The sequence below is a fragment of the Ovis canadensis genome, chromosome 25, assembly GCF_042477335.2.
Source record: "Ovis canadensis isolate MfBH-ARS-UI-01 breed Bighorn chromosome 25, ARS-UI_OviCan_v2, whole genome shotgun sequence".
NCBI lineage: Eukaryota > Metazoa > Chordata > Mammalia > Artiodactyla > Bovidae > Ovis > Ovis canadensis.
In genome coordinates, this window is record NC_091269.1 from 48209325 (window position 1) to 48232304 (window position 22980).

A 22980-nucleotide genomic window follows, 5' to 3' on the forward strand; every position below is an offset into this window, starting at 1 on the left:
AGAAGTTCAGCTAGATTAGATTTTACAGGTCTCTAGCTGACTGCACTGCCCTTTTTCCTTTTATGAGCTAGCATTTTATTGTGTTCCTGCTATGTGTCCTCCGCCTTGGTTCTTTCATATTTGTTATCTCAGTTATTCCTCTTTACAGGTCTGCAAAACTACATTTTTCTGATTTTTACAGGTGAGAAAACTAAGACTTAGGTTGACTCAGTAATGTGCCCTATATCCCACAGCTTAGGTAGCTGACAAAGTGGGGACTTGATTCCTGAACTCTCTAGATCCATCCCATCATAGCACATTGCCCTGTTGAATAAGATTTCATGAGCCTGTTTGGCAGTATCCCAAACTGATGATAATAACTTTCTTTTTTTCAATATAACATGTTTTACTTTAAGCACATATAGAGATAATTATTGTGAAACTGGACAAAACGATCAACCTCTCTGTGTGTGTTAAAGTAAGTAAAGTTAGTGAATAGACCTTTAGAGGTCCTTGGATGGGCAACAGAGATTCTGTAAGCCCTTGAAATTGTATCCAAATGTCTGTATGTACTTGTGTTCCTGTTTAGAAATAGATCTGTAATTTCCTTGAGATTCTCAGAGAGCAGCTTTAATTTGTTTTAAGGATATCCTCTTGGAACTGTGTGATAAAGTTAATACAGAATTCTGAAATGATGTGTATTTTCAAAATAATCTTTAAAAATTTAAGATGTCAGATTTTTTCCCCAAATACATTGTTTTTTTTGCCTTTGTCATATGTTAGAATTGAATAGGAATTTTTAAATGTCAGAAAAAAACCGTCACTCTAAATTCAGTTGATTATTTCTTAAGTGAAAGTGCTTAGTTATAATATCGTTATTGCTAATCAATGTACCCTGGCTCCAAAGGCCTGATGACTTCGAATGACTTTTCATCTTGTCTCTAAAATCCTGTTTTACAAGGGATCAAATTTCCTGTGAGGTTCCTAACAATGTAATTAAAGTTTAGAGACCGAAACTGTTGAGCACTTAAATTTAGGGATGACTGTGCAGACGGGATTCATAGGCTTCACCAGGAGATTGGGGACGCGTCTCTACTAACTTACGATGGTGATGTTGAAACTAATCTTTGCTGGGGATTATGGAAGCCATAATAGTTTACTGATGGTTCAGTTATTGTTTGTTGAAGCAGATTCACACAATTATAGTTTAATGACATAACAAGGATACTGTCAGCGAGGAGAGCATGACATGAAAAATTAAATTTCCAATTAATATAATATGTATTCGTTGAAATTATAATTTTCATGGTGATTTAGCCTGTTAGAAATCCTTGGAAAACATTATTAGCTTTTGAATTGAAAACTCTATGTTAATGAGTAGTGAGAAAGGACTTAGTATTATTCTAAAAAGATGGGAATTAAATATTCAATTCAACTAACATTTATGGAATGCCTACTCTGGGCTTGCTGCTGAATTAGGCTCATAAATATAAGTTGAACAAGATTGATATTTGGGGAGATGAAATACTGATTGCTTTTGTTTGTTCCTTCAGTCATCCTTCCCTTTAGCGTACACTGGATGGGTACCATGGCCAGGATTATTCAGACGTTGAGCATGTTTGTGTGGGTGTGTGTGTGTGCGCGCAGATGCGCGCTTGCATTCCACTCTACCTCGTGTTGCTACTTCTGCACTGGCTTTCTGTTACTTCATCTGTCGTGTTTGCATGCCTCAGCCTGGCTCTTGTCACATCCAGCTTTATTTCTTACTCCTAGTCAACAAGTCCCCTCTCCAAGCATGCACTTGGACTCAGTGTTCCTCTATTTGGACAGCTCATTCTTGTTCTGTGCCTTCTCCTAGATTTCCCTTCATTCATTCACTGGTGCATCCATTTAACAAATAGACATTGAACCCCTCTTACGTTCAAGTTGTGGTCCTTGGAAATCTTGGGGCATGCCAAGATGAATCAAACATGAGTCCTGTTCTTAAGAATTTTACAGTCTATTAGGGGAGATGACTGCAAAATTCTTAAGGACAGGACTCATGTTTGATTTATCTTAGCATGCCCCAAGAGCACCCCACTCCAGTACTCTTGCCTGGAAAATCCCATGGACGGAGGAGCCTGGTGGGCTGCAGTCCATGGTTCGCTAATAATCAGACACGACTGGGCAACTTCACTTTCACTTTTCACTTTCATGCATTGGAGGAGTAAATGGCAACCCACTCCAGTGTTCTTGCCTGGAGAATCCCAGGGACAGGGGAGCCTGGTGGGCTGCCATCTCTGGGGTTGCACAGAGTCGGACACGACTGAAGCGACTTAGCAGCAGCAGCAGCAGCAGCAGCAGGGGAGGTGAGGTAAGCAAAATACAGATTAGAAATGCCAAATGATAAGTTTCCTGTTAGACAAAGTGATGTCGGGCTTCTGAGGAGGTATCTGTGGCGAGAACAGGCAGTTAATCTAAGTTCTGCCTTTCAGGGTCCAGTTTAAGTCCCATCCGTCCAAGGGATGTTCTCCCATCCGCACTACCACCGAGGAATAGTCGCGGTTTTTTTCAGACTTTGTTCCTTCTGTATTTAGAGGAGCCCTTTCTTTGAAGTGAATATGATAGAGAAGCCCATTAAATAGAGAATAGTTAAGGCAGAGATGCTTTGTTTGGTGCAGGGATTATGGTGGCCCTAGTGTGTAACCCACAAGGGCATCTGCAGGTGGTTCTGAAAGCCCAGGCACTTTCTCACAGCAGTGCCAAGGAGCCTAGTTTGAAAACCAATGGAGAGACAGGAAAGCATTTAGCATCTGAATTAGAATCTTTCATGACTTACTGGTCTGAGGTCTTGACAGTCAGAAATCTGTTTTTCTTTTGCAAAATGTGGGCAACAATGCTACCTTACAGGGTGGTTTTGAGGTTTACTTGATAATTATGTAATCTATGGCTTGCCCGGCGGCTCAGTGGTAAAGAATCCACCTGGGGTGCATGAGCCACAGGAGACATGGGTTCAACCCCTGGGTTGGGAAGATCCTTTGGAGGAGGGCATGGCAACCCATTCCAGTATTCTTGCCTGGAGAATCCCCGTGGGCAGAGGAGCCTGGCGGTCTATAGTCCATGGGGTCTCAAAGAGTCGGACACAACTGAAGTGACCTGACATACATATGCACATGATAATCTATGTAAAGTGCCTGGCTCACAGTAGGTGTCAGGCAGTGGTTGCTATTATTATAGTTTACTTCTTAAAAAAAAAATGGGGGTGAAATTCATATAACATAAAACCATTTTAAAGTGAACAATTCAGTGACATTTAGTATCAGTTCAGTCGCTCAGTCGTGTCTGACTCTTTGCGACCCCATGAATCGCAGCACGCCAGGCCTCCCTGTCCATCACCAACTCCCAGAGTTCACTCAGACTCACGTCCATAGAGTCAGTGATGCCATCCAGCCATCTAATCCTCTGTCGTCCCCATCTCCGCCTGCCCCCAATCCCTCCCAGCATCAGAGTCTTTTCCAGTGAGTCAACTCTTCGCATGAAGTGGCCAAAGTACTGGAGTTTCAGCTTTAGCATCATTCCTTCCAAAGAAATCCCAGGGCTGATCTCCTTCAGAATGGACTGGTTGGATCTCCTTGCAGTCCAAGGGACTCTCAAGAGTCTTCTCCAACACCACAGTTCAAAAGCATCAATTCTTCAGCGCTCAGCCTTCTTCACAGTCCAACTCTCACATCCATACATGACCACAGGAAAAACCATAGCCTTGACTAGACGGACCTTTGTTGGCAAAGTAATGTCTCTGCTTTTGAATATGCTATCTAGGTTGGTCATAACTTTTCTTCCAAAGAGTAAGCGTCTTTTAATTTCATGGCTGCAGTCCCCATCTGCAGTGATTTTGGAGCCCAAAAAAAATAAGGTCAGCTGCTGTTTCCACTGTTTCCCCGTCTTATTTTCATGAAGGGATGGGACTGGATGCCATGATCTTCGTTTTCTTAATGTTGAGCTTTAAGCCAGCTTTTTCACTCTCCTCTTTCGCTTTCATCAAGAGGCTTTTTCGTTCCTCTTCACTTTCTGCCATAAGGGTGGTGTCATCTGCATATCTGAGGTTATTGATAAATTTCTCCCAGCAATCTTGATTCCAGCTTGTGTTTCTTCCAGTCCAGCGTTTCTCATGGTGTACTCTGCATATAAGTTAAATAAGCAGGGGGACAATATACAGTCTTGACATACTCCTTTTCCTATTTGGAACCAGTCTGTTGTTCCATGTCCAGTTCTAACTGTTGCTTCCTGACCTGCATACAGATTTCTCAAGAGGCAGGTCAGGTGGTCTGGTATTCCCATCTCTTTCAGAATTTTCCAGTTTATTGTGATCTACACTGTCATTTAGTGGACTCACAGTGTTATGTGACCATGACCTCTATGCAGTTTTCAAAACATTGTCATCACTCCAACATAAAGTCCCTTACCCCTTAAGCCTGGAGAAGGCAATGGCAGCCCACTCCAGTACTCTTGCCTGGAAAGTCCCATGGACAGAGGAGCCTGGTAGGCTACAGTCCATGGGGTCACAAAGAGTCAGACACGACTGAGCAACTTTACTTACCCCTTAAGCCAGGCTTCCCTGGTGGCTCAGGTGGTGAAGAATTTGCCTGCAGTGTGGGAGACCTGAGTTTGACACCTGGTTGGGAAGATCCCCTGGAGAAGGGAGTGGCTACCCAATTCAGTATTCTTGCCTGAATGGAGAAGTCCATGAACAGAGGAGCCTGGCAGTCTACAGTCCATGGGGGTCGCAAAGAATCTGACACAACTGAGTGACTTTCACTACTTTTCACTTTTACCCATTAAGCAGTCTCTCCTCACCATCTCCCCCATCCCTTCCCAGGTCCCAGCAATCTGTGTTCTGTTTCTAGCTTTATCTGTTCTAGGAGTTTCCTATTCATGGGATTAAATGATATGTAACCTTTTGTGTCTGGCTTCTTTCACAACATAATTTGAGGTTCGTCTGTGTTGCAGCATGTATCACTACTTCATCACTTTTTCTTTTTTAAAGACGAGTTCACTTTTATTTTTGGCTGTGCTGTTTTTCCCCGTTGTTGCATGCAGGCTTTCTCTAGTTGCGGTGAGTCAGGGCTGCTCTTGGTGGCAGTGCTCAGGCTTCCCATTGCCATGGCTTCTCTTGTTGCAGAGCAGGGGCTCAGGGTGCGTGGGCTTCAGTAGTCGTGGCTCACAGGCTCCCCAGTGCACGTTCAGGAGTTACGGTAATGGGCGTAGTTGGCCCTCAGCCTGCGGGATCGTCCCCTCCAGGGATTGAACCTATGTCCCCTGCATCTGAAGGCAGACTGTCCACCACTGGATCACCAGGGAAGCCCCCGCTGCGTCATTTCTCATTATGATTGAATAATATTCTAGTGTATGGATATACCATATTTTATTCACCCATTTGTCTGTTGATGGACATTGACCTGTTTCCACTTCTTTTGGCTGTTGGGAATAATGCTGTCCTGAACGTGAGTATACATGTCCTTATCTAAGTCCCTGTTTTCAGTTCCTTGGGGTGTATATCTGGAAAGTGAAAGTGTGAGCTCATACAGTAATTTTATGTTTAATTATTTTGAAGAACTACCAAGTTGTGCTGAATTGCTTCTTTTCCCCACAGCATCTACCAGAGGGCTGCACACGCAGAACAGTATCTCACTAAATTTGCTGGTTGTTCTTTGATAGTGTTTATAACCTCACCTCCCAGTTCACAGGTTTTGGGCCTTGAGCATTAATTTTGAGAAGTAATCGCACGCAGGATTTGAAAGTTAAACCAGTATTACTGTATGGATGAGGTCTGATGTCCCAGAAATTTGTTCACTAAGAATGCTGTTTGGAGCAACTGTGCTAGTAGTCTGTGCTGGGTGGTTATAGAAGAAGAGAAGTTAAGTTCCCTTCCCTTAAACAGTCTATATTCTTTTTCAGACGATATTGTTAAGATTTGTGGATCCTGACTCAGTTACATAATAGGCTATGAAAAAATCCAGGAGCCTATAAAAGTGGGAGAGCTAAAAATAACTGTTTTGTCAGTATGACAGAAGAGTAAACTCAACTATTAATCTTTATTTTTTTCTACCACTGCTTTTGGCTCATCCGCAATCTCATGACTCGAGTGTTATGACATTGATTTTGAAGAAACACACAGCCTTAGTAAAAGCTTAGAGGAGGCTTCACATAGAATTTATGATCCAGGGTATTTTGACTCTTCTTATGCTGACATGAGTATTTCTGAATAGTGTTGATATTTTTATAATACTAATGAAGCCAAAAGCTCAGTGTTGGACGAAGCATTTCTCTAGATTTGTTTAGAATAGTTTGTAATGAATGATGTAAATAGTGTTTTATTAAAAACTGTATGATACAACCACATAATTTACTCATGTTACTTTGTAGTTAAAAATAGTGATTCAAAACCTTAGAAAATAGAGTAATTTAATTTTGATGTAGCATGAGTCCCCAGAATTAATTTGGAATGACTCATTCTTAGTTTTGATAGCCTTTTAGTCCAGCTTTCAAGCTTTTATAGAAAAAAATGAAAACAGCATAACGGTTTTCAGGGTCGCACTTGTAATAGCATGAGCTGTCTACTTGTGGGACCAATCCTAGGGCTTTGGAAGAGAGAAATGGTGTGGATAATTCTGAATCAGGGGAGGCAGGGGACGGAAAGCATTTCTAACTGGCTTTTTAATGAATTATGCATTTTTTTTTTGCCTTAGATTTGTCTTTCTAGTTAAATATTGCTTAGACTAAAATTGGTTTTCAGTCTATTCTCTTAACATATACCAATTACAGTGGGGCCAGTGGGATGTCAGAAACAAACCAGCCTAAGATTAAAAAACATGCAGTGGGTAATATACAAAGTGGATAATATACATGTGTTTAGTTGAGAATTGGCTACAGATAAGAGACTTACGATTTTGTTCCTTTCTTAGCTCTGTGTGTGTCTGTTTTTAACACTGATTCAGCTTGTAGCAAAGAGCTGCTGAGTTACATCTGCTTCTGCCTAATTAACTCTGTTGGTTGATGTCAGATGAGAGCTAATTTTGAGATTAAATTGAGGAGTAAGGTATGTGTCTGTGGCTAGGGGAGGAGAGAAGGAGGCTCTAAGGTTACTTGGTGGTTCTGCACGGTATCAGTACAGCTGTCCATAGTGTTGTTTCACGTTTACTTTTTGCCTCCCTGGTGGCTCAGCTGGTAAAGAATCTTCCTGCATGCAAGAGACTGCCCGCGGCGCAGGAGCCTCAGTTTTGACCGCTGGGTTGGGAAGATCCCCTGGAGAAGGAAGTGGCAATCCACTCCGTTATTCTTGCCTAGAGAATTCCATGGACAGAGAAGCCTGGCGGGCTGTGGTCCGTGGGTTTGCAAGAGTCAGACACAACTTAGCGACTAACCACCACTGCCCTGAAATGTGTCCTGTGCTGACGTACTGTGGAAACTGGTGCATCTTTCTCTTAGTTGCAGCTATTGGCCATATCTTGATAGTTCAATCAGTACTTAGATACCAGATGACCCTTGGGATAAAGAGTGAATGTTGCCTGGGAAAGTTAATATTGACCTTTAAACAGTGTTTGACTATTTTTTTTTCTTCCATCCAGACAAAATGTTGTACCTGCCTGACTACTTGAGTTATAGTGAGTTTTTGGTTTTTTTTAAATGATGAAATTCTTTCTTAGTCTCTATTGCAAACCTGATTTTTTAAAATTTGGAGGACAGGTCTAGCTTTGAAGAAGCCTGAAAATTTACTTCCTGAGGTACTTCTTGTGGGGCTTCTTGTCAAAGATAGCTAGCTTATCACCAAATAGGGTGTACCAGTAAACTCACCGTGTCTGGATTGAGTATCATGGAGATCCAGAGATGGTTGCTGAATTTAAGGGGTGTCCTAATGCCCGAATTAACATTTACATTTTTTTCTTTTGGCAGATTTGCCTGACATCTGGACAATCTTCTTTTTTGTCATGGACTGTTAGAACACTTGGAGTTCTGATTCTGGTATTTTCCCTTTTTTTTCATTGTATTTTTCAGATGTAAAAATGTCAGTCTGGTTGAAATGTGTTGGTCATGGAGATGAACAGTTCTTTTGATTGTGGGTTAGGATTATGGTAATAGCTTGTCATGAAGGTGTATTTTGAGTATTAATTATGAAATGTATTTTGTTTTAAGGTATGTTCATTGGCCTGTGTAACCAAAATGCCTGAAAGCAACTTTGCAATATTAGATACTTTTCTGTGACCTCTTTTCCTGCTTCCTGTAGTTGTATTTTGTGCAATCAAATTAAATTAGTTGATTTATCCTGAATAAATGATGAAAGATGAAATAATTGCTTGGACACGGTGAAATGTCTTCTAATGAAATTTTGCCCCGAACCATTTTACTTTGGAAAGATCAGCTTCCTGTTCTAAACTTACTAAAGCAGAATGATTTCTGTGTTCTGTCCTGAAAGTGGTTGCACGATGAAAGCCAATGATTTCATTCTTAAACACACTGTGTTCCAAGTCTAACATTTTTGTCAATGATTTATGTAATGACACAAAGGGGAGTGCTTATTAGATTTGCAGATGACATAGATGACAGAATCAAGATTCAAAACAGTTTTTAACAAGTTGGAAGATAGACTCAAACCAATAAGATGAACCATGATACGTTTAAAAGTCTGAGCATTTATTAAATTTGTATGGGGTAGAGAATGAAAATCCTCAGCTGAACAGTTTTTTTGAAAGAATATCTGAGATTTTTAGTTGGACTGCATGCTTGGCATGAACCAGTTGTGTGGCAGTGCTGGTAGGAAAGTTTATATAACCCTGGGTTGCATTTATAATTGGATAATGCCTGGACTGCCAGATTTTAAGATGAGCATTAGCCAGGCTAATGAGTGAGCATGAGAAGGAGGTGCTTGGAAACCTGTAATGTGTGGGCATGTTAAGGAATTGGGATATGAGTGGTCCAAGGTGGACTGCAGGTAGAATGGGATTTGATTGTAGTGGTTTTCAAAAGATACTTGTTTTCAAATATATGAAGGAGTGTATTATTAAAGAATTTCTTGAGTTTGTTCCAGGGGAACTAGAGCTAGTGGGTGAAAGTTACGGGAAGAAAGATTTTGGCTCCTCTGAGCAAGAGATATATTACAGTCAGAGCTGTCCAGCAGTGGCATGAGCTGTCTTGAGAAGTGACAAATTCTCAATCACTGAAAGTATTTTGAGACTTTATGGCCCATCTGTTGGGGAATTGAACAAGGGGTCTTTTACTGTTTAACTAGAAGTTGGATTGGATGACCTATAAGATCTCTTTAGTCCCAAGTTTCTAAATCTGAATGGAGAAAAATAGAATGAAACTATAGTATACTAATTGCAAAAAGGACAAATCCTTTTTGAAACTGCCACTTTCAAACTAGTATAGTTCAGTGGTCCAGTTGTTTTTTAGCAACAGAATCTTTGAAAGCAAATGTTAAATTCTTCAGTGTATCTGCTTAAATTTTGGGGAAAAACATTATTTTACCCTTTTTAAAATGTTTATTTTATTTATTTCATTTTTATTTTATTTTTATTGTTTTACCAACTCTTTGCACCCCCATGGACTATACAATTCCATGGAATTCTCCAGGCCAGAATGCTGGAGTGGGTAGCCTTTCCCTTCTCCAGGGGATCTTCCTAACCCAGGGATTGAACCCAGGTCTCCCACATTGCAGGTGGATTCTTTACCAGCTGAGCCACAAGGGAAGCTCATTTTACTCTTTGAGGTACATTAAATGTAAATAAGCAATCAGAGATAACTTTATAATTTTATGAGCCATTTTTCAGAGTGTGTAGGCATTGTATTAAGTGGAAATGATGATAGCTGTGCTGTGCTGCATATTAGATAATGTTTTCACTTAATTCTCTCAGCAGTCCTGGAAGGATATACTATTATTGCCCTACAGGTAAAGTGACAGAAACTTAAGTCATTTACCCAGATTTCTCTGCTTGACATGGGTAGGGCCAGCGTGTGAACTATTAGTCTTAATTGCAGAGGAAGAACTAGCTGGAACAAGCAGTTGAGGCTCAAGTGAAGGCAGAACGGACTTAAGTTAGAATAAAGGCCTATGAACCTGGAGTCTACCACTGACTGTTATCCTGTGTTGCACCTTTCCCCGAGCGTCAGGTTACCCATAGAGTCATCCTGCAGATTACAAGTTATATATGAGCACACTCTGAAAACTTCAAACTGTTTGAAAAAGAGTTTTAAGATGTGGATTTTATCTGTGAAGAGCAAGATTAGGGCCCAGATCTGACTCAACTCCCAGACCAGGGTGCTTTGGCTGGTGCTCTTGGCAGGTGTTCTCAATACCAGATTGGAGATCTAGGGGATTTTTGTGTATATCAGGAGGTTCTCAGAAAGCAGTATCAGTGTCTACCTGGAATAGAATGTGTACAAATCTTGCTCGAATTGAGCGGTTTCGTGAGCTAAGCGGGTAGAGACACCTCAAGGGCTCCATTATTCAAAAGGTGACGGGTTATGTTACCACATTAGTTTCAGTTTTCTTCCAACCTGTGGATGAGAGAGTGTTACAGAACCTCTTCAAAGGGCTGGGGGAAAATGGTTCTGTAGCAGAGGCTCAGTGGGAAATTTTCTTATGTGTGAGACTTGAGAAATAGGTAGAATGTTTAGCTGAAATAGAAGAGTCAGGACTATTGCTCTTTTTTTTTTAAGTTTAAAATTCTTTTTACGTTTAATGTATCAGAGTTTTTTTCCTTTTTTTAAAAAAATATTTAATTTTTTGACTGTGCTGGCATTTGGGATCTTTAGTTGCAGCCTGTGGTATCTAGTTTGCTGACCCGGCATCAAACCCTGGCCCCCTGCATTGGGCGCATGGAGTCTTAGCCACTGAACCACTGGGGAGATCCCCACCATCAGATGTTTTGCGCCATAGATTTATTTTGGTGTTGATTTTATGTTTATGGTAGATACATATCTTGAACCACTAACATGTAATTTTGTTAATTTCAATGAAGGTTATCCATTAAATATGTATTGATAACTTAGATATGATCTCTTAAATGCCCCATAAACAACTCGTATAAATAACAAATGAAAAATCCTAAAAGAAATTCCTTTTCAGACTGTGACCCAATTTCTGGTTGGAAAATATAATCACTGTGGCTTTGTTACATAATACCTGCTTGTCATTATTTCTGTGGTCATTTTGCATCTGAAAAAGTCTTTTACTTTATTTTTAGAAGTTTCATTATTAAGAGTTTTTCCTTCTTTTTTATCTTTTAAGGTCTTGATTTCCTGGTTAAAGATGCTCTTCACCCGAATGCAGTTTTTCCTGTTGGTCAAATAAGACAAATATCAACTTTGCCTGTTCATCCTCTTTTTAATCTCTAAAGGATGGATATTTGTGAGATGTTGCTTAATATGGTCTGGAATAGTCTGCCCATTTGTTGAATTGTAAGTGACTTTTAAATGTGCAAGTTCTGTTAAATACAAGGAGAACCTCTATGGGTAACTTTTGTACTGAAGTCATTTGTCAACCATGGTAAAACTTGCAAACCCACTTTATACAGAGTGGATTCTTGAAGCTATACAGAAAATAAAGAAGCAAAAGCAAAGGCCCTCCGAAGAGAGAATCTGCCATGCCGTCAGCACTTCCCATGGGTTGGATAAGAAGACCGTCTCTGAGCAGCTGGAACTCAGTGTTCAGGATGGCTCAGTTCTCAAAGTCACCAACAAAGGCCTTGCCTCCTACAAGGACCCAGACAACCCTGGGCGCTTCTCATCAGTTAAACCAGGCACTTTCCCTAAGTCAGCCAAGGGGTCGAGAGGATCATGCAATGATCTGCGCAACGTGGATTGGAATAAACTTCTAAGGAGAGCAATTGAAGGACTGGAGGAGCCAAATGGCTCCTCCCTGAAGAACATTGAGAAGTATCTCAGAAGTCAAAGTGATCTCACAAGCACCACCACCAACCCAGCCTTTCAGCAGCGGCTGCGACTGGGGGCCAAACGCGCAGTGAACAATGGGAGGTTACTGAAAGACGGACCGCAGTACAGGGTCAATTACGGAGGCTTAGATGGCAAAGGGGCTCCCAAGTACCCCAGTGCTTTCCCATCTTCACTCCCACCTGTCAGCCTTCTACCCCACGAGAAAGATCAGGTAAGTGCAGACAGAAGTGTCAGTACTTTCTAAGTATTGCCCATTTGACTTGTATGGTTTCAGTTAAGTTTTACACAGACGCAAGTTAAGTTTGATAAAATCAAAATGTTTTGCCTCTGAGCAGTCTTTTATATTTTAAGAGATATATATTATTTTACAATATAAATTGCTCTCTATTGTTCTACAGTGTGTTGAGGGCTTCCTCATTGGTTGAATAAGAATTTAATGTGATGATTATGTGATTTGTTTTTTAAACTCTAATTGCTAATCCTTGGGTGCTTGAAGGGCCCAGGATAGATAACTTCACTCTTTACTCAAGGCAGGATCATATATTTATTTCAAAAATCTAAGAAAAGCCATTGCATGCTTTTCTCTTTTAAAATTATTACTTATTTTTTTTTTAGCTTTATGAGGTATAATTGATTTATCTTCCTCTTTATTGTTGTTTCCGAGAAGAAGAATCTTAAGACTAATTATTTTAATACTGATAGCTTGTGCATTACTGGAAGTGTTACAGTATGTGACCTAAATCCTGCCTGTTTCAATTTAAAGTCATTTATTACTTGTTCACTTTTCTCATCTGGTGAAAGCGAATGTTTATTTTGTCTCGTCTGTATCTTTCTTATAATCTTTGGTTTCTCTGGGCTTTCTGTTATTTCTTTCTCCTAAAGTTACTGCTGCAATTTAAAGTCTTTGGTTATGTAGGGTTATCCTTTGTTTTATTTCAAAGCTATTGAAGTTACCACCCAAACTAAACCCAAAATAGAGCAGCAACAAATTGTTTATAATGATTTCAGCCCTCCAGTTTATCTGTCTATCCCTTGAGGGAGTGGATGTATTGATGCCAGTTATTAATAACTTTACATCTTGTAAACTGTTAGCCATTGTTGATAGACAGGGTGGTTGTTGTATGAGCGAACTGCATTTTCAGAAGTGCTAGAAGCAGTGTCAGGAAAAGCTGTGCTCCTGAGGACTTGTTTTTCCTCTTTGGATATTGTTGCCCTTGAGATAGCCCCTGCTTCCCTCACTGCATTAAGCTGATAGAGGCTCATCCTTGCAAACTAAGTGGGACCAGGTGATTTGCTTTTCCATGGACTAATCTAAACCCTAGCATTTATTTTTTAACTGTATTTCTATTTTATTAATTTTCCTCAACATTTATTTTATCCTTGGGTGGTATTTGTGTTTGTATAACCAATCCCCAGTTCTTTGTGAGAGAATGTGGGCATAAAGAAAGAAATAAGTAAACCTTTGAAATTTTCTTTTTAATAACATTTGTTTCAAGAAAATACAGCAGGTGACTTAAATCCTAATTTCTGTTTCTGACACAGCCACATTGAGCATTTCTGTTTCTCATTAAATATTTTTATAAAAGCTTACGCCACAAGGAAATTCCTTAAGGGAATGTAGAGCCATTTCTTGATGGTTTTGGATGTCTTTGTTTTAAAAATATATGCATTACTCTAAGGCATTAATATATTAAAGCTTTATAATTATCAGGTACATGGACTAATTCAGGCAGCTTTAGGCAATTTAATAGCATGTTTTAATAATTTTGTGATCCAGGGGAATATCTTAACTTGTGGTAGAGAAATCATTATAGATTTTCCACAGTCCCTTTCCTCTCCTTCTCTTTAACCTTGCTCATCGTTATTTTTGCCATTCTTATCATATTTTTTTCATACAGCATCTACACAAAAGTATTTTTAGTCTAAGGGAAGACTCCTGTCCGGAGGTGTCTAGAATTGAGAACAGAGTGATTTATTGCTTAGCATGCAAATTGTTCCTGCTCTTTCTGTGATGCTGTTCTTTAAATTGTCCAGTTAGCATCATCCTATAACAAGGAATGCTGAGAAAATGTGTCCTGTAATTTTTATTTGATGAAATTTGGGAATTGTATTGAGTAATCATAATCTAATTCTTAAAAGAGGACGAATAAACATAAATGAAAATCAGATCAAGTCACTTTGGCCAGAATGTGCTGTATTGCTTCCATTGTATATTACAATGGCATTTTTCCTTGAAAAATGTGATGAGAACTACATTAGAATATATTGCCCTTTGAGATTACAAGGGGTAAATAGTTTAAAACCCTGTAAACTTTCGAAGTCAGTGTAATAGAAATTCTTATCCTGGGTGCATGAATGAGTTTGGGGTAGGTAGGCTAACAAATCCTCTTAAATAGAACAGTCGTTTGTATCCACATGTTTTCCTAGGGTCAGGGTCTGTAATTTTTATCAGATTCTCAAAGGGATCTAAAATGTCAAAGAGCCAATGTGAACATTTTTATACTGTAGAAGATATTTTTGAGTTTGTTATACAAAAACCTGTATATATGTATGTATGTGTGTGTGTGTGTGTGTATATATATATATACACTAATTGTTACCTTTCCATTGTTTTTGCTTCAGCTGTTGAACTTGGATCTGTATGTAAACTAGTTCTACTATAGCTTCATGTATATAGGACTTGCTCTAATATATTTGAAAGGCAGATTATCATTGTTCTTGTGCTAGAAGTCTGAAGAATTCACACTGTGGGAGGACATTTATGATATAAATGGCCGCTGTACAGAGATGAAGTCATTCAATCACAATTTAGCTGACCAGTATCTTTTAAGAAGCTGTTACTCTAGTTACTTTTGTTGAGCAGTTTCATTTAATGGTAAAAAAGAAAATAAAAAGAGTGAAAGTAATAACATTTCTTGTTAAACGCTGGCACTCTTCCAAGTGCTTTACATTTATTGTCTCATTATCACAATAACTGTGAGGGCCATAGATTATTATCCTTTTATAGATGAAAAACGGAGGCTCAAAACCTAAGCAGTTTATCCAAGGTCACTTACAGAGCTGGTGAACGGTGAAGCCAAGATTCTGAGACAGTCTGACTCTAGACCTCTTTACCACTGGGCTGTATACTGGGCAACAGGTGGGGCTTTTCATTAGCAATACAAGTATCTCTTTCAAGTCCTCAAATGCTTTGAAGCAGTTTTCCCCCCAACCAATAGATTTTTGGCATTTTAAATTTGGTAGCTGCAATGAGCTTATTACAGTTTTTGAAGCAGGTACTATTTATAATATTAGCAGTATGGGAAAGCAGTAGGGAAAATAGTAACTCTGTGTCTAATTAGATTTAACATTGTCATCATTCCTGTGCATGACTGCTAGGAGGAATACAATGCGAGTTGAAATAGAAGGGCTCCCTCCTTTCTAACATGTAATTGCACATCTTCTGATAGTCTGGAATTCAAATTGGATATTACCATACTGGCTCCTTAGCATAACTTCTTTGTATTTATTTAAGAAAGCTCTCTTTGGTGAGGTGATATGGAAACGAATTAAACCACTGAAGATAAAAGTTTATCTTTGATTTGATGAGGGAACTCCTAAAGGATAGTGTTAGAGTTTCTCATTAAAAATGGTAAAGCTCAATTAGGTCAGATTTTTATGAGGACTTTGGAAAAGTCAAATATTCTAAGAGAGACTTTAGTTATCAGTATGCATTTTGTAGCATTAAGATTCTATTTGAACATTTGGGCTTTAGCATTTTTATAAAATCAGTTTGGTTCAGTTTTAAACAAATTCCTCGGTATTTCACTTTATTGGTAATATCTTCCTAAAATTTATTAAGTGCCAAATCTTGGTATGTTTCTAGTGCAGTACATATTATTATAATAGGAGCTCTCATTTTTGGCAGCTGTGGTTGGAAAGGGAGACACTTCTAATATCAGGTAGGGCTTTTGATGTTTTTTTCTTGAAGAAATGAAATACCTATATTATAATACTATGAAAAAGCTTCAAACATAATTACCACACCAGTGATACTGTCAAAAAGAAAAAAAAAAATGAGTTTCAGAAGGAGCACAGATGATCAGAAATGGGGCTGAGAGATAAAACTATATTAAAAAATCACTTTTTGTGCTCTTGGCCTGTTCAGCTGTTTATTCTGTTTGTCCCTCACTCCTTTTAGGGAGCTATTTTATTTATGGTTATTGGTTATTACTATGAAATAGTTCCTTAAATAGAAGGATTTTTTTTTAAAGGAAGTGTAGTAGCAAAGAACAAATCTGACTCCATATTAGATCTGTTTCCTTTTTTTTTGAGTTTTCATAAACAGAAGGTTAATGGATATCCTACATCAATTTCCTGTATTGTGTAAATGCCATAATTTAAATAACTTAATTTTTTCTTTTCTTCAGTTTTCTCCCTGCCCTCCTCCTCCCTTTCTGGGATTTTTTTCAATTGCCTGTACTCTGTGAAGGACCATTCACTAGTCCATATTGTTCTTTGATGTGGCAGGCTTCCAGAAGTTTCTCAGCTGTAGAATTGTCCATGGCTGCAGACAACTCTGGATCTTTTTGACAGAAATGTGTGTATCTTTTATCTGCTAATTATGGAGTCCAAACGTCCTCTCTGTTGTCCTGCTCAGTCCTCCTTTGAATTGGTGTCCTTTGTATTGCAGATGGCACATTTCTCAGAGTGCTTAGCTGTGTGCATTCAACTGAAAGTAGGAAAAAGCCCTGAATACACCAAAATGTACTCTTACACGTCACCTGAATTTTGGAGTTGGTATGGATCAAGGTCAGTTTTAGAATGACTGAAGTCAGACAGAAAGCTGCTCTGTCATGTGAACGACTAGGTGAATCCATACGTGCTTTTCCAGGGTCAGGGAGGGAAAAGGATTGTTATGTTATTCCTGTGTTTAAGCTTCAGAAGTTCTTCAGAATAACATGAGCTGCTTTTGAGAGCAGATAGTGCTAGTTACTGAGGTGATGTTGAGAGCCCAGGAATTGTCTGAGACTAGTTAGTTAGGTCAAGGGGAGCACGGAATGAAGAACACGTGCGTCTTTCTCGAACTCACAGGAGTGACAGTATGTTCCACTTTTGAGCTTATATCTAGGTGGGACTTGTGTACACCTCTAATGAAATACATTTCAGGTAAAATATAAACCTTAGAGGATTCTGGACTCTTAAAATGAGTGTGAAATAACTCCTTTTAACTCTTTGGGTCCTAGATATGTTTGATATTGTAGCTGCCTTTTCCTGACCTTGATTTCCTAATGATATTTTCTTTCAAGCATTGAGGATGCTAAGGGTGTAGTTTTGTAGTTTCTTGACTAATTTTGGATGTTTTGAGCAGCTTTTAGGAATTTACTATTGTATTCCTTATACCTATTTAGATTATAACAGCTATATTTCTTTCAGTGCTAAGAAAAATCTACATTTTTATAACTTTGATGTTGTTTAACAGTTAAGTGCTGTTTGCTGATTTATTCTGACTGTATCTTGGATGGCAGAGATTTTTATTCATCCTTTCCTTTCAAACTTTATTTAATAAATAGTACATTTTAATGTATCTCAGAACAAAAGTTTACATTCTTTTTGTGTATTTTATCTTTGTTCATGGTAATATAAAAAGAATACATGTGATTGTTTTATCACTGCAGTAGCAAATTTTGATTGGAAAATTCATGACTTTGGGTATTGTTTATAAACGTATAAACTTAATTTTTCTGGCCTATACATTAAACTATAGTTTAATGAAACTACAGTTTAATAGTTCTTCTCTGGTTACACCAGCATTTCAAATGTGAATCAGCATACTTAAGTACTTTGATTTCTCCAATCTATTAATGTTTCTAAGTACATAAACATCAATTACTGGAGTGGGTTGCCATTGCCTTCTCCGAAACATCAATTAGCTCACTGAATTAAAGTTCGCAAATGAGTCATCCGTGTAATTTGTGACATTTGGAGTTAGCAGGGCCATGAGTTTTTGTTTGTGTGTGGCTTCCCTTATCTCACTGTCTTCAGGTAGTGATGGGGAGTTTATATAAGTAAAAGGAGGAGGCCTGGCAGTGAGCCTTGTGAAATGCTAGTCACTGTTAATCAGGCTTATACTTTGGACTAGACTGCTTTCCCACAGAAGTCTCTAGGAGTTGCAGACAGTATACTGTTGTTTTTCCTTTTATAAGCGAACCTTTTAATTAACAGAGTATTAATTAGAGTGTAACTTTTTTTTCTTTGGTGAAATATAGTATATTGAAAACTCTGCAAACTGGACTATACAGGCAAAATTTTAGAGGGAATGATATTAAACTGTGAGGCTGGTTTTCTTCAAAGATACAAAATAAATACTAATCAGTGGTGTAAGCAAAATCCAGGAAGGATTTGTGTTAATTTGACAAGTGGGTTTAGAACTCTTTAGCCATTATTTTTTAGAAACCAGCTTTGTTCATACATCCTTTCTGTAATTTGCTTCACTTTTGATCTTTGATAAAACCAGCTGCAATTTTGTTTCATTAACAAACTTAGCTGGTTAACAGATGTTTGTTTTGGCTTGATTGTGTCCTTTCTATTAAAAACAGCATAAGCGTACGTAGAAACCATGCTGGGCCTTTTCCTGTCTGTAGTTAGACAGGCGTTTCAGAAGAGCAACTTAATTTTATTTACAAGTTCAATTTTTGTTTCTCTGTGCTGTTATAGTAGGTGTACAAACATTTTAGCTCTTGTTCCTCCCATCAGGGAGGTCTTCTGTTCTTAATCCTCCATCTGTTAGTCCAGTACACCCTCCCCCGCTCTGCTATTTTAGCATTACAGAATCTTAGCATGCAGAAAAAGGTATTGCAGAATTGGTAATTGAGACATCAGTGACTCTTCCACAGTTCAAGGGATGGAATGGGACTAGCCTGGTAAATTTAGATAATGTCTTCCATCTTCTTTGATGTCGGTAAGCTGCCATATGGAAAGCAATGAGGCCTGCAGGAAGGAGGTGAGCCTTGGTCTGGGCTGTCTATGATACTCACAGTGATGTGGGCTGTGAGCCAGAGGCGACACTTGAATGTGTCTGTAGTACTTTCTGATGTCACCAGTCCTGAGTTTTGTCCATGGTTGACTGCCATGCTTGTGACCGTCTCGGATCATAAATGAGAATGATCAATTTCAAGAAACGGAGAGTAGGGGTTATACTGGGCAAGAGAAATGGTAGTAAGAGAAGCAAAGAATTCACAAACTAAAATCCGGTTTTAAGGACATGCAGTGATGATTCCAGTTTGATATTTGGTCAACTTGTTTCCCAAACTGGTATTTTAATACCATGTAGGAGCTTCTACCTTATATCGAAATCCAACTGCAGCTGTTGAGCCTTGGGATGTGAGTGAAGCAGCAGAATGCAAAATCTGCTAGTGGAAGAGCTGGCAGTTTGAAGAATATGAGCTGTTCCAGCTACAATGCTGGCCAGGCACAAGGAGGCTGGGAAAGATAGGCAGTGTAGGCAGCCTACTGCTTCTCAGGTGGCGCAACGATAAAGAACCTGCCTGCCAAGTTGGGAGAAGCAAGAGACCCAGTTCAGTCCCTGGGGCAGGAAGGTCCCCTGGAGGAGGAAATGGCAACCCACTCCAGTATTGTGCCTGGAGAATCCCATGGGCAGAGGAGCTTGGCGGGCTACAGTCCGTGGGGTCACAGAGAGTAAGGACAGACCTGAGCACGCATGCACTCGCACTTAGTGGGAGCCAGGAAGACGTCTCCCCCTTAACTTTGTAATTTACGAAATTGCAATACTGCAGATAAGTTGAAAGAGTAATACAATAAGTGCTGTATTTCTTTCCTCTAGACTCACCACTTGTTAACATTGTCCCACATTTGCTCTTTCTCTCTTTCCCCATTTGTGTGTGTATGTGTGTATACACACATTCATACTTATGGCTGAACCGTTTGAAAATAACAGCAAACATGATGTTAAATTATAATAACAATTATATATCGAGGAACATTCTCCAGTGTAACCACAATGGTATTAGCTCATGTAGAAATTCAACAGTGAAAGAAGAGTATTACATTTAATAGACAGTCACAGCTTCAGTTCAGTTCTGTTCAGTTGCTCAGTTGTATCCGACTCTTTGCGACCCCATGTATTGTTTCAGATGGCCCCAAAGTGTCGTTTATAGCTTTTGTTTTTGAGTTGGAATCCAGTTAAGCATCTTGCATCACACTTGGTTATCATGTCTCCTTTAATAGGGACCCGTTTTCCATCTTTTTTTACTTCTCCTGTCAGTGACATTTTTCAACAGTTTCGCCCAGTTATTTTTGTAGGATGTCCCACAATTACTGTTAATTAATCTGATTATGTCCTTATGATTAAGTTCAGAGTCAATATTTTTGCTAAGAATACTACATGGGTCATGTTGTGTATTTCCTTTTTCTGGTCACATCCTTTAAGGTGGTCTTGTTACTGGCAGTGCTTATTTGATTAGTTGCTTAAGGTGGTGCCTGCTAGACCTCTCTTTACCAAGGCACCTTTTTCCTTTTGTAGTGAATAAATAATTTGTACAGTATCTCATGATGCTCTGAGACCATGTGAATAACCTTTCATCCAGTGTATATTAGTTTTCCGTTACTTGCTGTGACAGATCACCACGAATTTAGTAGCGTGAAACACTGCAAATTTATTGTCTTACAGTTCTTTTGGTTGGAAGCCCAATATGGGTCCCATAGGATTGAGGTCAAGGTGAAAGGAGTTCTGTGTTCCTTTCTTGGGGCTCTGGGGGAGACTCTGTTCCTTCACCATTCCCCACTTCTACAGGCTGCTTGCCTTTCCTGACTGATGGCCTCTCCCTTCAGCTTCAGAGTCAGCAACATCTCAGCACTCTCAACATTTTACCATAGTCACATAGTCACAGCAGCCTGGGCAGCTTTTCACGGACTCATGTGGTTAGATTGGGGCTACTTAAATAATCCAGGATAATCTCCCCATCTCAAAGTCTTTAACTTAATCACAGCCATAAAGGTCACTTTGCCATGTAAAGTGACAGATTGACAAGTTCTTGGCATTAGGAAATGGCTCTTGGGAGGGGGGTGGCATTATTCTGCCTGCCACACAGTGGTTTCAATAACCTCATTTAAATCAACTTTTACATTAGAGGTTGCTGATCTTTGAAGAGTTTGGTGCTGTGTGAAGAGTTTGGTGCTGTAGTGTAATAACATGGTTTAAGTCTGCTTAGAAAAGAGTGAAGGCTGGGAGTCAGACAGCTTGAGTTCTAGGTCTGATGTACATCCTGAATCATTTCCATGAGGGCAGGAACAGGGGCTGGCCCCCACTTCCACTTAATGTTTCTTTACTTCTGAGTCGAAGAACTGAAGAATGGGTTTGGCAGTAATAGCTTGAGAGTTTTTACCGATAGGAGTCTGGATATTCAAAATATTTTCTAACAGAGTACATTTAAAGTTGTAGATAAGGCTCTTTCATTTAAATACTCATAGAGTGCAGGAAAATATATGACAACTTAATGTGAGAGACTCTTTGGTGATATTTTGAAGAGTTTTATGTCTATTATTTAAATCTGAATCCTCAGTTAGAGAAGTCTTAAATAGGCCAGTAAAGAAACTGACTTATTTAAGAAAGAATAATATCTTGGTCACAATGTTATATGTCAATTATACCTCAATAAAGTTGGGGGAAAAAAAGAAAAATATTCAGGTGAATGTCTATTATGTTCTTTCAGTTCTTAGTAAAAACTGAGGAGGAAAAAAAATCACATCAAGATTGACAAAGGCATTGAGCCCTCATTTCCTTTCATTCCATAGTGCTTTAGTAGAATCTTCTGCAGTAGCTGCAATTAGTTGGCATGCACTGGTAATGCTGACCTTTTCAGTTGTTAAAGAAAAACTGTTTGTTATCCGCCTGTAAATGTGCTTTCTAGAGCTGATAAAAAAAAGATAATCTTCTCATCTGATGAGCTCTGACCCTCTGTAAACCTCCCTTCCAACTTATTTTCCACCAACTACTGAAATACAACAAGAAGCCAACAAGTACTTCCTCACAGAGCATTTATACCAACTTATATAAAATCATCTCTTTATTGGAAAATTGTGTAATGTCTTGATTTCAATTTAGCATAGCATGTTGGTTAGCAATAAATCTTGTTAAGGTAGGAACACAAGCTATAGGCAGTTTGCAGAACATTGATCAGGGGCAAATTATATGTATTTTTCCAGCTTCTAAAAATTTCAGAGCAAAATGAAATAAATAGTTATCATCAGGACCACCACTTTCTAGGTTGTTTGTTTTACAATCTGACATAGTAGAATGTCACCGTGTACCTTGCAGTTAAGTGCCTTGACTCTCCTAAAATACATTGTTTGTGCCTGTGACTATTTCAGTTCCAAGTTCTGTCTGTGATACACAACAAAAGCAAAAGAATGTGGTTAAAACTTTGTACTTGTACCTTGTAAAATAGCATAATAAACAGCTCAGATTTGAAGGCTGTACAGAAAACATGCAAGAAAATATTAGTGTGAAATATTGATACTCAGTACTTACTATGTACCAGGTAAATTTCTAAGTATTTAATATATATAAAATAACTTTACATGAACCCTGAGAGATAAATACTGTTATTGATGGAATTTTACAGATGAAGAAACAGTGCAGAGATGTTACCTTGCCCAAGAGGACACAAAAAGTGTCAGAGCTAGTGTTTCAACCTGGCATACAACTTGGAGTACAGCCACTTCACACCTTCCAGTCTTCTCACTTATTTGGATGGAACCAGCAGATACCTATTGAATTCTTATAACATATAAAGCTCTGTACTAAGTGCTATAAAACTTACATAGTATAAGCTATATTCAAATTGTAGTTAGATCAACCAGTTGAAACATTCCTAGACATACAGCTGTGCGGTACCTTTTCAAACGACCAGTGCGGTGATCTTCATTTTCACAGTGACTGAAAATTTATTTTCTTCAGGAATGAGTAATTGCAGCCGTTTATATACTGCTTACTGTGAGTCAGACGCTACTTAAAGTGCTTTAGGTACTTGCCTGTGATGTAGTACTTCTTTGCCTTCTTACGAGGGAGGGGAC

General features: G+C 38.9%; 1 protein-coding gene across 9 annotated transcripts in view; it reads left to right on the top strand.

Annotated features, from left to right (window-relative positions):
• KAT6B (lysine acetyltransferase 6B) overlaps positions 1–22980 on the top strand; it is a 186377-nt gene that overhangs the window by 5389 nt on the left and 158008 nt on the right. For 6 of the 9 annotated variants that reach the window (XM_069572169.1, XM_069572172.1, XM_069572176.1 and 3 more), the window contains exons 2-3: positions 7909–7977; positions 11243–12118. In XM_069572169.1, coding sequence (XP_069428270.1) covers positions 11498–12118 — 621 coding nt within the window. In that variant the 5' untranslated portion in view covers positions 7909–7977; positions 11243–11497. The remainder of the gene's footprint in view (positions 1–7908; positions 7978–11242; positions 12119–22980) is intronic. The other 3 variants (XM_069572170.1, XM_069572173.1, XM_069572177.1) reach the window with 1 other exon arrangement.